Raw genomic sequence first — 13,962 nt, 5'->3', positions numbered from 1 at the left:
TATCTGTGTTGTGTGTATCCCCTGTGTCGAGTATCTGTGTCGTGTGTATCCCCTGTGTGTCGAGTATCTGTGTCGTGTGTATCCCCTGTGTGTCGTGTGTATCCGTGTCGTGTGTATCCCCTGTGTGTCGTGTGTATCCGTGTCGTGTGTATCCCCTGTGTGTCGAGTATCTGTGTCGTGTGTATCTGTGTTGTGTGTATCCCGTGTGTCGAGTATCTGTGTCGTGTGTATCCCCTGTGTGTCGAGTATCTGTGTCGTGTGTATCTGTGTTGTGTGTATCCCCTGTGTGTCGAGTATCTGTGTCGTGTGTATCTGTGTTGTGTGTATCCCGTGTGTCGAGTATCTGTGTCGTGTGTATCCCCTGTGTGTCGTGTGTATCCCCTGTGTATCTGTGTTGTGTGTATCCTCTGTGTGTCGAGTATCTGTGTCGTGTGTATCCCCTGTGTGTCGTGTGTATCTGTGTTGTGTGTATCCCGTGTGTCGAGTATCTGTGTCGTGTGTATCCCCTGTGTGTCGTGTGTATCTGTGTCGTGTGTATCCCCTGTGTGTCGAGTATCTGTGTCGTGTGTATCTGTGTTGTGTGTATCCCCTGTGTGTCGAGTATCTGTGTCGTGTGTATCTGTGTTGTGTGTATCCCCTGTGTGTCGAGTATCTGTGTCGTGTGTATCTGTGTCGTGTGTATCTGTGTTGTGTGTGTCTGTGTCGTGTGTATCTGTGTCGTGTGTATCTGTGTCGTGTGTATCTGTGTTGTGTGTGTCTCTAGCTAGAAACAACCGTGACCTCAGCTGACCACAGAGAAAAACAACAGATTTTAGTTTTTATCTATTTTTCTCCTAAAAGGTCATTTATTTCTTACGATCTCTCCACAGCGTCTCACTGGACTCCAGGTCTGGACTTTTTCATTTTTTTTGATGATGCGTTCGGGATCTTTCCAGTTTCAGCTCAGATGAAGCAGCTGGACTCATTTATCACAAGAATATTCTGCTATGAAGTGGTCTCAGTGACCGCAAGTCTCTCAGGTCCAGTGGCTGAATTATCAGTCCTGAATCCTCAGCCATTGTGTAACAGAGTTGTTGCTATAGTAACCATGAAGATCACATGAATATAATCCTGTGATTAAAAACAAAATCATCATCTTCATCAGACCAATCAGAATCCAGCAGCTCTTCTTGTAGAAGATAAAGGAGACTCAGAGACGGTGAAGCTGAAGCAACGCTACTTTATTCAAGGCTTTAAAGTTTTAGAACAGACAAAAATACAGTACTCTTATTTACAGTAACGCCACAAAAGGCTTTAACACACACACACACGCAGGAGAAGGAAGTAAGGAGTAGTTCTGTATAAAAAATAAACCTCTATTTTCATACAGAAAGGACACACACACAGTAGACATGATCTAGTGACGGATAACGGCTACTAAACTCGCAATTTAAAACAGGAAGAAGCCGAGGAACACTAAACCACAGGGATTCTCTGTGTGTGTGTGAGAGAGAAAGGATTTAGCGTTCCTATAGCAGCTAAGGGAATTTCCGGAAATGGGAAAACACACATTAAGAAGTCAGTCATCAGAGTGAGAATAATGGTAAATTGACTATGAGACAGTTAAAAAAAACAAAGTTGACTTGGATCAGGAGGCGGAGCTAAAACAAGGATTTAAAACATCATGATCTGAAAGGAAGCAAAAATCCGGAATTGTGTCAGGAATCACTAAAACAAGCGTCTCGCGTCCTAACAAGGACAAAAGTGTAAACGTGTAAAGGCCACTAACTTTCCTTTAGTGCTGATGACACACACACACACACTCGCTCGCTCACACACACACACACACTCACACCAGTGGTGCTGCATCATCATCCTTGTCGTCGTCGTTATTGTCATCATCAGGCTGATTCTTCTGCTGGATTCACCACACTGTCGACACACACACACACACACACGTCAGGACACAACAGTCAGTGTAAACACACATGACACTGAAACACTGTGTGGTTTAACAGGATAATAATCAGACAGGATAGTGTGATGAAGCGGAGTTTCAGGTCTTTTACTCCTCTTTCACCTCACAGATCTACATTTATTTGATCCATATTTACTTTTTATCCTTTTACAGATACAGGACCCGGTTATTTCATGTTGTCTCTCATAGCAGCTATAATCACTCCTTCCCTCAGCAGCCTCTCTTTATTCCTCAGCTTCACCTCTGACTGATACACAGCACTGACACTAGAGACTCCTTCCATACCCATCATACAGAATAAACATCTCTATACTTTAATAAAGAGCCACATCGTCATCCTTTATTAATTATTATAATCAGTGGGGTGTGTGCTGTACATGTCCTTCTATGGGTGAAGGAGCTGTTGCTATGGAAACCATAACAATTAGTGATTTTGGAGTAATTTCAGGATTAAATAATTACTTGTGTCCTGTTACATGTAGGTGAGCAGCGCCCTCTAGTGGGCTTCTTACTCAATACACCAGAAACATTATCACACTCTGATCTGTAATAAAAGCTACACATCAGTCAGTCTGATCAGATAAACTACATATCTGTGTGTGTGTGTGTGTGTGTGTGTGTGAGGGTTAAAGAGAGTAAAATTTTCACCTGTTCTGCTCTGCTGCTGCAGTTTCCTCCGTCCTTTCCCGCTCAGTCTCGGTGGTTTTATCTTCAGGGCTTGAGTCTCCATTTACAGCTCTGTTATCTACACACACACACACACACACACACACACGGTATGCATGCAGGTTAGTGATAAATATCAAAAGTTGCCCGGGAGCAAACCTGCAAGCTGGAGTGTGTAAGTGTGGCAACGGGACTTGGAGGGGTTGTTAGAGTAAATGGTGTATTTAATCTCTTTCTAATTATAATTTACGTTAAAATCATTAGTGGTATACCTAGCACTTCATTGTATTTATGTTTTTTAGATAAATTTGAAATTTCTCAATCACTAATAAAAAATAATAATGGAGGTCACTGATGTTAGCTACAGAATGTGTGTAATGTTAGTGACACATTCAGACCACTCTGTTTACCAAAAAACGCTCATGTAAAGTGAAGGGAAAGGGGCGTGGCATCCAGAGGGTCAATTTATATCACACCTACGCAACTGTCAGTCACTGCAGATGTACATGCTGATTGGAGGAGGCGGGACAAAAGATGGTGACAATGTGCAGGTGATGTGATGTGCAGGTGATGTGACGATGTGCAGGTGATGATGTGCAGGTGATGTGATGTGCAGGTGATGTGACGATGTGCAGGTGATGTGATGTGCAGGTGATGTGCAGGTGATGTGATGTGCAGGTGATGTGATGTGCAGGTGATGTGACGATGTGCAGGTGATGTGCAGGTGATGTGACGATGTGCAGGTGATGTGATGTGCAGGTGATGTGACGATGTGCAGGTGATGTGCAGGTGATGTGACGATGTGCAGGTGATGTGCAGGTGATGTGACGATGTGCAGGTGATGTGCAGGTGATGTGACGATGTGCAGGTGATGTGCAGGTGATGTGATGTGCAGGTGATGTGGTGATGTGCAGGTGATGTGCAGGTGATGTGGTGATGTGCAGGTGATGTGGTGATGTGCAGGTGATGTGGTGATGTGGTGATGTGCAGGTGATGTGGTGATGTGCAGGTGATGTGGTGATGTGCAGGTGATGTGGTGATGTGCAGGTGATGTGCAGGTGATGTGATGTGCAGGTGATGTGGTGATGTGCAGGTGATGTGGTGATGTGCAGGTGATGTGGTGATGTGCAGGTGATGTGCAGGTGATGTGGTGATGTGCAGGTGATGTGCAGGTGATGTGGTGATGTGCAGGTGATGTGGTGATGTGCAGGTGATGTGGTGATGTGCAGGTGATGTGGTGATGTGCAGGTGATGTGCAGGTGATGTGATGTGCAGGTGATGTGACGATGTGCAGGTGATGTGCAGGTGATGTGATGTGCAGGTGATGTGATGTGCAGGTGATGTGACGATGTGCAGGTGATGTGCAGGTGATGTGATGTGCAGGTGATGTGACGATGTGCAGGTGATGTGCAGGTGATGTGATGTGCAGGTGATGTGGTGATGTGCAGGTGATGTGATGATGTGCAGGTGATGTGCAGGTGATGTAATGATGTGCAGGTGATGTAATGATGTGCAGGTGATGTGATGATGTGCAGGTGATGTGATGATGTGCAGGTGATGTGACGATGTGCAGGTGATGTGACGATGTGCAGGTGATGTGACGATGTGCAGGTGATGTGACGATGTGCAGGTGATGTGACGATGTGCAGGTGATGTGCAGGTGATGTGACGACGTGCAGGTGATGTGCAGGTGATGTGACGACGTGCAGGTGATGTGCAGGTGATGTGATGATGTGCAGGTGATGCGATGATGTGTAGGTGATGCGGTGATGTGGTGATGTGCAGGTGATGTGGTGATGTGCAGGTGATGTGCAGGTGATGTGCAGGTGATGTGCAGGTGATGTGCAGGTGATGTGACGACGTGCAGGTGATGTGCAGGTGATGTGGTGATGTGTAGGTGATGTGGTGATGTGGTGTTGTGCAGGTGATGTGGTGATGTGCAGGTGATGTGCAGGTGATGTGACGATGTGCAGGTGATGTGCAGGTGATGTGACGACGTGCAGGTGATGTGCAGGTGATGCGATGATGTGCAGGTGATGTGGTGATGTGCAGGTGATGTGCAGGTGATGTGGTGATGTGCAGGTGATGTGCAGGTGATGTGGTGATGTGCAGGTGATGTGGTGATGTGCAGGTGATGTGCAGGTGATGTGCAGGTGATGTGGTGATGTGCAGGTGATGTGATGATGTGCAGGTGATGTGATGTGCAGGTGATGTGCAGGTGATGTAATGATGTGCAGGTGATGTGCAGGTGATGTGCAGGTGATGTAATGATGTGCAGGTGATGTGCAGGTGATGTGCAGGTGATGTGACGATGTGCAGGTGATGTGCAGGTGATGCGATGTGCAGGTGATGTGCAGGTGATGTGCAGGTGATGTGACGATGTGCAGGTGATGTGGTGATGTGCAGGTGATGTGATTATGTGCAGGTGATGTGATTATGTGCAGGTGATGTGGTGACGTGCAGGTGATGTGCAGGTGATGTGCAGGTGATGTGCAGGTGATGTGCAGGTGATGTGATGTGCAGGTGATGTGACGGTGTGCAGGTGATGTGACGGTGTGCAGGTGATGTGCAGGTGATGTGCAGGTGATGTGACGGTGTGCAGGTGATGTGACGGTGTGCAGGTGATGTGGTGACGTGCAGGTGATGTGCAGGTGATGTGGTGACGTGCAGGTGATGTGGTGACGTGCAGGTGATGTGACGATGTGCAGGTGATGTGGTGACGTGCAGGTGATGTGGTGTGCAGGTGATGTGCAGGTGATGTGACGATGTGCAGGTGATGTGACGATGTGCAGGTGATGTGGTGACGTGCAGGTGACGTGCAGGTGACGTGCTGGTGATGTGCTGGTGATGTGCTGATGTGCAGGTGATGTGCAGGTGTGCAGGTGATGTGACGATGTGCAGGTGATGTGGTGACGTGCAGGTGATGTGCAGGTGATGTGTAGGTGTGCAGGTGATGTGACGATGTGCAGGTGATGTGGTGACGTGCAGGTGATGTGCAGGTGATGTGCTGGTGATGTGCTGGTGATGTGCAGGTGATGTGCAGGTGATGTGATGATGTGCAGGTGATGTGCAGGTGATGTGATGTGCTGGTGATGTGCAGGTGATGTGATGATGTGCAGGTGATGTGTTGGTGATGTGCAGGTGATGTGCAGGTGTGCAGGTGATGTGCAGGTGATGTGACGATGTGCAGGTGATGTGGTGACGTGCAGATGATGTGCAGGTGATGTGCAGGTGATGTGCAGGTGATGTGCAGGTGATGTGCTGGTGATGTGCAGGTGATGTGCAGGTGATGTGATGTGCAGGTGATGTGATGTGCAGGTGATGTGATGTGCAGGTGATGTGATGTGCAGGTGATGTGCAGGTGATGTGCTGGTGATGTGCAGGTGATGTGCAGGTGATGTGACGATGTGCAGGTGATGTGGTGACGTGCAGGTGATGTGGTGTGCAGGTGATGTGCAGGTGATGTGCAGGTGATGTGACGATGTGCAGGTGATGTGGTGACGTGCAGGTGACGTGCAGGTGACGTGCTGGTGATGTGCTGATGTGCAGGTGATGTGCAGGTGTGCAGGTGATGTGACGATGTGCAGGTGATGTGGTGACGTGCAGGTGATGTGCAGGTGATGTGTAGGTGTGCAGGTGATGTGACGATGTGCAGGTGATGTGGTGACGTGCAGGTGATGTGCAGGTGATGTGCTGGTGATGTGCAGGTGATGTGCTGGTGATGTGCAGGTGATGTGCAGGTGATGTGGTGACGTGCAGGTGATGTGCAGGTGATGTGATTATGTGCAGGTGATGTGATTATGTGCAGGTGATGTGTTGGTGATGTGCAGGTGATGTGACGATGTGCAGGTGATGTGGTGACGTGCAGGTGATGTGCAGGTGATGTGCAGGTGATGTGCAGGTGATGTGCAGATGATGTGCAGGTGATGTGCAGGTGATGTGCAGGTGATGTGCTGGTGATGTGCAGGTGATGTGATGTGCAGGTGATGTGATGTGCAGGTGATGTGATGTGCAGGTGATGTGATGTGCAGGTGATGTGCAGGTGATGTGCTGGTGTGCTGGTGATGTGCAGGTGATGTGCTGGTGATGTGCAGGTGATGTGATGTGCAGGTGATGTGCTGGTGATGTGCAGGTGATGTGATGTGCAGGTGATGTGCAGGTGATGTGCTGGTGATGTGCTGGTGATGTGCTGGTGATGTGTAGGTGATGGTGTAGGTGATGTGCTGGTGATGTGATGATGTGTAGGTGATGTGCTGGTGATGTGGTGATGTGCTGGTGATGTGATGATGTGTAGGTGATGGTGTAGGTGATGTGCTGGTGATGTGCTGGTGATGTGCTGGTGATGTGCTGATGTGCTGGTGATGTGATGATGTGTAGGTGATGGTGTAGGTGATGTGCTGGTGATGTGCAGGTGATGTGCAGGTGATGTGCTGGTGATGTGCTGGTGTGCTGGTGATGTGCTGATGTGCTGGTGATGTGCTGGTGATGTGCTGGTGATGTGCTGGTGATGTGCTGGTGATGTGCTGGTGATGTGATGATGTGTAGGTGATGGTGTAGGTGATGTGCTGGTGATGTGCTGTGTTGGTGATGTGCTGGTGATGTGATGATGTGTAGGTGATGTGCTGATGTGCTGGTGATGTGATGATGTGTAGGTGATGTGATGATGTGTAGGTGATGTGCTGGTGATGTGCTGATGTGTTGGTGATGTGCTGATGTGCTGGTGATGTGCAGGTGATGTGCTGGTGATGTGATGTGCAGGTGATGTGCAGGTGATGTGATGATGTGCAGGTGATGTGCAGGTGTGCAGGTGATGTGACGATGTGCAGGTGATGTGGTGACGTGCAGGTGATGTGCAGGTGTGCAGGTGATGTGACGATGTGCAGGTGATGTGCAGGTGATGTGCTGGTGATGTGCAGGTGATGTGATGATGTGCTGGTGATGTGCAGGTGATGTGATGTGCTGGTGATGTGCTGGTGATGTGCAGGTGATGTGATGATGTGCAGGTGATGTGTTGGTGATGTGCAGGTGATGTGCAGGTGTGCAGGTGATGTGCAGGTGTGCAGGTGATGTGACGATGTGCTGGTGATGTGCAGGTGATGTGCAGGTGATGTGCTGGTGATGTGCTGGTGATGTGCTGGTGATGTGCAGGTGATGTGATGTGCAGGTGATGTGATGTGCAGGTGATGTGCAGGTGATGTGCTGGTGATGTGATGATGTGCAGGTGATGTGCTGGTGATGTGATGATGTGCAGGTGATGTGCAGGTGATGTGCTGGTGATGTGCTGGTGTGCTGGTGATGTGATGATGTGCTGGTGATGTGCTGGTGATGTGCTGATGTGCTGGTGATGTGCTGATGTGCTGGTGATGTGCTGGTGATGTGCTGATGTGCTGGTGATGTGCTGATGTGCTGGTGATGTGCTGATGTGCTGGTGATGTGCTGATGTGCTGGTGATGTGCTGATGTGCTGGTGATGTGCTGATGTGCTGGTGATGTGCTGATGTGCTGGTGATGTGCTGGTGATGTGCTGATGTGCTGGTGATGTGCTGATGTGCTGGTGATGTGCTGGTGTTGTGCAGGTGATGTGATGTGCTGGTGATGTGATGATGTGCTGGTGATGTGCAGGTGATGTGCAGGTGATGTGATGTGCAGGTGATGTGCTGATGATGTGCAGGTGATGTGCTGGTGATGTGCTGGTGATGTGCTGGTGATGTGCTGATGTGCTGGTGATGTGCTGGTGATGTGATGATGTGCTGGTGATGTGCTGGTGATGTGCTGGTGATGTGCTGGTGATGTGCAGGTGATGTGCAGGTGATGTGCTGGTGATGTGCTGGTGATGTGATGATGTGTAGGTGATGGTGTAGGTGATGTGCTGGTGATGTGATGATGTGTAGGTGATGGTGTAGGTGATGTGCTGGTGATGTGCTGGTGATGTGCTGGTGATGTGCTGTGCTGGTGATGTGCAGGTGATGTGATGATGTGCAGGTGATGTGTTGGTGATGTGCAGGTGATGTGCAGGTGTGCAGGTGATGTGCAGGTGATGTGACGATGTGCAGGTGATGTGGTGACGTGCAGGTGATGTGCAGGTGATGTGCAGGTGATGTGCAGGTGATGTGCAGGTGATGTGCAGGTGATGTGCAGGTGATGTGCTGGTGATGTGCAGGTGATGTGCAGGTGATGTGCTGGTGATGTGCTGGTGATGTGCTGATGTGCTGGTGATGTGCTGGTGATGTGCTGGTGATGTGATGATGTGTTGGTGATGTGCTGGTGATGTGATGATGTGTTGGTGATGTGCTGGTGATGTGATGATGTGTTGGTGATGTGCTGGTGATGTGCTGGTGATGTGATGATGTGTTGGTGATGTGCTGGTGATGTGCTGGTGATGTGCTGGTGATGTGCTGGTGATGTGCTGGTGATGTGCTGGTGATGTGATGATGTGCTGGTGATGTGCAGGTGATGTGCTGGTGATGTGCAGGTGATGTGATGATGTGCTGGTGATGTGCTGGTGATGTGCTGGTGATGTGCTGGTGATGTGCTGGTGATGTGCTGGTGATGTGCTGGTGATGTGATGATGTGCAGGTGATGTGCTGGTGATGTGCTGGTGATGTGCAGGTGATGTGATGATGTGTTGGTGATGTGTTGGTGATGTGTTGGTGATGTGGTGATGTGCAGGTGATGTGCAGGTGATGTGCTGGTGATGTGCTGGTGATGTGCTGGTGATGTGATGATGTGCTGGTGATGTGCTGTGTTGGTGATGTGCTGGTGATGTGCTGTGTTGGTGATGTGCTGGTGATGTGATGATGTGTAGGTGATGTGCTGATGTGCTGGTGATGTGATGATGTGTAGGTGATGTGCTGATGTGCTGGTGATGTGATGATGTGTAGGTGATGTGCTGGTGATGTGCTGATGATGTGCTGGTGATGTGCAGGTGATGTGTTGGTGATGTGCTGGTGATGTGCTGGTGATGTGCTGATGTGCTGTGTTGGTGATGTGCTGTGTTGGTGATGTGCTGGTGATGTGCTGGTGATGTGCTGTGCTGGTGATGTGCTGGTGATGTGCTGGTGATGTGCTGGTGATGTGCTGATGTGCTGGTGATGTGCTGATGTGCTGGTGATGTGCTGATGTGCTGGTGATGTGCTGGTGTTGTGCAGGTGATGTGATGTGCTGGTGATGTGATGATGTGCTGGTGATGTGCAGGTGATGTGCAGGTGATGTGATGTGCAGGTGATGTGCTGGTGATGTGCTGGTGATGTGCTGGTGATGTGCTGGTGATGTGATGATGTGCTGGTGATGTGCTGGTGATGTGCTGGTGATGTGCTGGTGATGTGATGATGTGCTGGTGATGTGCTGGTGATGTGCTGATGTGCTGGTGATGTGCTGATGTGCTGGTGATGTGCTGATGTGCTGGTGATGTGCAGGTGATGTGATGATGTGCTGGTGATGTGCTGGTGATGTGATGATGTGCTGGTGATGTGCTGGTGATGTGCTGGTGATGTGCTGGTGATGTGCTGGTGATGTGCAGGTGATGTGATGTGCAGGTGATGTGCTGGTGATGTGCTGGTGATGTGATGATGTGTAGGTGATGGTGTAGGTGATGTGCTGGTGATGTGATGATGTGTAGGTGATGGTGTAGGTGATGTGCTGGTGATGTGCTGGTGATGTGCTGATGTGCTGGTGATGTGCTGGTGATGTGCTGGTGATGTGCTGGTGATGTGATGATGTGTTGGTGATGTGCTGGTGATGTGATGATGTGTTGGTGATGTGCTGGTGATGTGATGATGTGTTGGTGATGTGCTGGTGATGTGCTGGTGATGTGATGATGTGTTGGTGATGTGCTGGTGATGTGCTGGTGATGTGCTGGTGATGTGCTGGTGATGTGATGATGTGCTGGTGATGTGCTGGTGATGTGCAGGTGATGTGCAGGTGATGTGCAGGTGATGTGCAGGTGATGTGCAGGTGATGTGCAGGTGATGTGCTGGTGATGTGCTGGTGATGTGCTGGTGATGTGCTGGTGATGTGATGATGTGCAGGTGATGTGCTGGTGATGTGCTGGTGATGTGCAGGTGATGTGATGATGTGTTGGTGATGTGTTGGTGATGTGCAGGTGATGTGCAGGTGATGTGCTGGTGATGTGCTGGTGATGTGCTGGTGATGTGGTGATGTGCTGGTGATGTGCTGGTGATGTGCTGGTGATGTGATGATGTGTTGGTGATGTGCTGGTGATGTGATGATGTGTTGGTGATGTGCTGGTGATGTGATGATGTGTTGGTGATGTGCTGGTGATGTGCTGGTGATGTGATGATGTGTTGGTGATGTGCTGGTGATGTGCTGGTGATGTGCTGGTGATGTGATGATGTGCTGGTGATGTGCTGGTGATGTGCTGGTGATGTCATGATGTGCTGGTGATGTGCTGGTGATGTGCTGGTGATGTGATGATGTGCTGGTGATGTGCTGGTGATGTGCTGGTGATGTGATGATGTGCAGGTGATGTGCTGGTGATGTGCAGGTGATGTGATGATGTGTTGGTGATGTGTTGGTGATGTGTTGGTGATGTGGTGATGTGCAGGTGATGTGCAGGTGATGTGCAGGTGATGTGCTGGTGATGTGCTGGTGATGTGCTGGTGATGTGCTGATGTGCTGGTGATGTGCTGTGTTGGTGATGTGCTGGTGATGTGCTGTGTTGGTGATGTGCTGGTGATGTGATGATGTGTAGGTGATGTGCTGATGTGCTGGTGATGTGATGATGTGTAGGTGATGTGCTGGTGATGTGCTGATGATGTGCTGGTGATGTGCAGGTGATGTGTTGGTGATGTGCTGGTGATGTGCTGATGTGCTGTGTTGGTGATGTGCTGTGTTGGTGATGTGCTGGTGATGTGCTGGTGATGTGCTGTGCTGGTGATGTGCTGGTGATGTGCTGATGTGCTGGTGATGTGCTGGTGATGTGCTGGTGATGTGATGATGTGCTGGTGATGTGCTGATGTGCTGGTGATGTGCTGGTGATGTGCTGGTGATGTGATGATGTGCTGGTGATGTGATGATGTGCTGGTGATGTGCTGGTGATGTGATGATGTGCTGGTGATGTGCTGGTGATGTGCTGGTGATGTGCTGATGATGTGCTGATGATGTGCTGATGATGTGCTGATGATGTGCTGGTGATGTGATGATGTGCTGGTGATGTTCTGGTGATGTGCTGATGTGCTGGTGATGTGCTGGTGATGTGATGATGTGCTGGTGATGTGCTGGTGATGTGCTGGTGATGTGCTGGTGATGTGCTGGTGATGTGCTGGTGATGTGCTGGTGATGTGCTGGTGTGCTGGTGATGTGCTGGTGATGTGCTGGTGATGTGATGATGTGTAGGTGATGTGCTGGTGATGTGCTGATGTGCTGGTGATGTGCTGGTGATGTGCTGATGTGTAGGTGATGTGCTGGTGATGTGATGATGTGCTGGTGATGTGCTGGTGATGTGCTGATGTGCTGGTGATGTGCTGGTGATGTGCTGGTGATGTGCTGATGTGCAGGTGATGTGCTGGTGATGTGCTGGTGATGTGATGATGTGTTGGTGATGTGCTGGTGATGTGATGATGTGCTGGTGATGTGCTGGTGATGTGCTGGTGATGTGCTGATGTGCAGGTGATGTGCTGGTGATGTGCAGGTGATGTGCAGGTGATGTGCAGGTGATGTGCAGGTGATGTGCAGGTGATGTGATGATGTGCTGGTGATGTGCTGGTGATGTGATGATGTGTTGGTGATGTGCTGGTGATGTGCTGGTGATGTGCTGGTGATGTGATGATGTGTTGGTGATGTGTAGGTGATGTGCAGGTGATGTGCTGGTGATGTGCTGGTGATGTGCAGGTGATGTGCAGGTGAAGTGATGTTCTCCTCACCTGCACTGGGGTCTTTGCTCTGCTCGGCTCTCTTTAGCGCCCCCTTCTTGGCGTCCTCGAACTGCCGCTGCTCAGCCAGAGATTTATTGATCACCTGACTGATCAGCGTCTCTCCTTCACCCACCAGGAACATAGTCTTGTATTTATTATACAGCATGGTGGCCTTGTCCATCACGTCCTGACTCGCCTTGAACCTGCGGATCTGCACAGACAGACAGTTTCCATGACAACCATGTTAAACTTCATCCAAATCTGTCTGTGTATTTAATCTGGGATTTCTATAATCTGTTCTGTGTGACAGTGTGATCAGATCAGATCCTCTAACATTAGATCTGTGATTTAAGAGAATCATGTCATAAGTCAGCGTGTTCCAGATCTGGACTCACAGAAATGTTCAGCTTTGAGATGTGTTTCTGTCTATTATCAGGTTTTCTTTATCGCCATCGCTGCACTGGGAGTCTGCTGTCCTCCTACTGGTGGATTTTACTGGTGGTGTTGTAGCAGTGAGTCTGCTGTCCTCTTACTGGTGGATTTTACTGGTCAACTGGTCACTGGTTTAGCAGCCGCGCCCACATGCTGAGATTTTAGTCAGAGATTTCTCATTGTAACGGTAAAGAACATTGTTTTCAGCTTTATGTCAGCAGGAATACGTTTGATTTCTGTGTGTTTTTAGTGGGAAGACGTGTCTGAATAATGTGTTTTCCTTCATATCCTGTCTTGTACATCCCTGGTGTTCACATTGAAACCACCGTAAGGAGCAGTTACAGGAGAGTTAACCCCCAAAAAGTCATTCCCGTATGAACACAGGGTGAGTGGTAGCTGTGGCTGACTGCGGCGTGTCGTTTCCTCTCACAGCCTCAGTGGCTTTCTGTGGTTGAACTGAACACGCTCTGAACACAATGGTTTTTTCCATTTGAAAACCACCCAACTGCCGGCGGTTACGAAGACAAACCAGACAAACTATCTACTGAAGACGCTCAGGTCACCGGAAACTGTGATACATTACTTCTCCAGAGTGACTCCAGATGCTGAAACACGTTTCCTCTGAGGTTGGAGATGAAATAACGGATCGGTTTTAGATTAAATAAATCTCTCATACATGAGGACTGCTTCTGATTTCCTGTGTGCTCTAAAAACAATTCACTAACCAAACATAGCTACTGCCTCCTCACTGCAGACATGCGGTCTCTCTGCTACAAAGCTGCCAGTGGGCGTTCCTACCGGTTGCCATAGTAACGTTTATTTCTTTCCTGCTGTAATCTTAGCCAAGTCAGACTCGTGCTTATAGATCTTATTTTTCTTTGAACGTGAAGCATGAGATGGAGGAAAAGGGGGCGGGGCTTCTGGTTCATATCGCTGAATTCAAATCGGGGGCACAAATGAATCGTTATAATAATCACATGAGGCTATGAGGACATTAATGCCCCTGATGCTTAACACTTTCTGAAATTTGGTAGAT

At 49.2% G+C, this 13,962-nt stretch overlaps 1 protein-coding gene across 4 annotated transcripts in view; it reads right to left on the bottom strand.

The window, feature by feature from the left end:
* Nucleotides 1-1,199: 1,199 nt before the first annotated feature.
* The window catches only part of psip1a (PC4 and SFRS1 interacting protein 1a), a 21,144-nt gene continuing 8,381 nt past the window's right edge, over nucleotides 1,200-13,962 (bottom strand). For all 4 annotated transcript variants that reach the window (XM_058386785.1, XM_058386786.1, XM_058386784.1 and 1 more), the window contains 3 exons: nucleotides 12,504-12,705; nucleotides 2,606-2,702; nucleotides 1,200-1,911 (listed from right to left, as the gene is read on the bottom strand). In XM_058386785.1, the coding sequence (XP_058242768.1) occupies nucleotides 1,881-1,911; nucleotides 2,606-2,702; nucleotides 12,504-12,705 (330 nt within the window). In that variant the 3' untranslated portion in view covers nucleotides 1,200-1,880. The remainder of the gene's footprint in view (nucleotides 1,912-2,605; nucleotides 2,703-12,503; nucleotides 12,706-13,962) is intronic.

The sequence above is a fragment of the Hemibagrus wyckioides genome, linkage group LG03 (genome assembly GCF_019097595.1).
Source record: "Hemibagrus wyckioides isolate EC202008001 linkage group LG03, SWU_Hwy_1.0, whole genome shotgun sequence".
In the NCBI taxonomy this organism is placed as follows: Eukaryota; Metazoa; Chordata; class Actinopteri; order Siluriformes; family Bagridae; genus Hemibagrus; species Hemibagrus wyckioides.
This window is presented reverse-complemented; position numbering and strand designations above follow the sequence as displayed.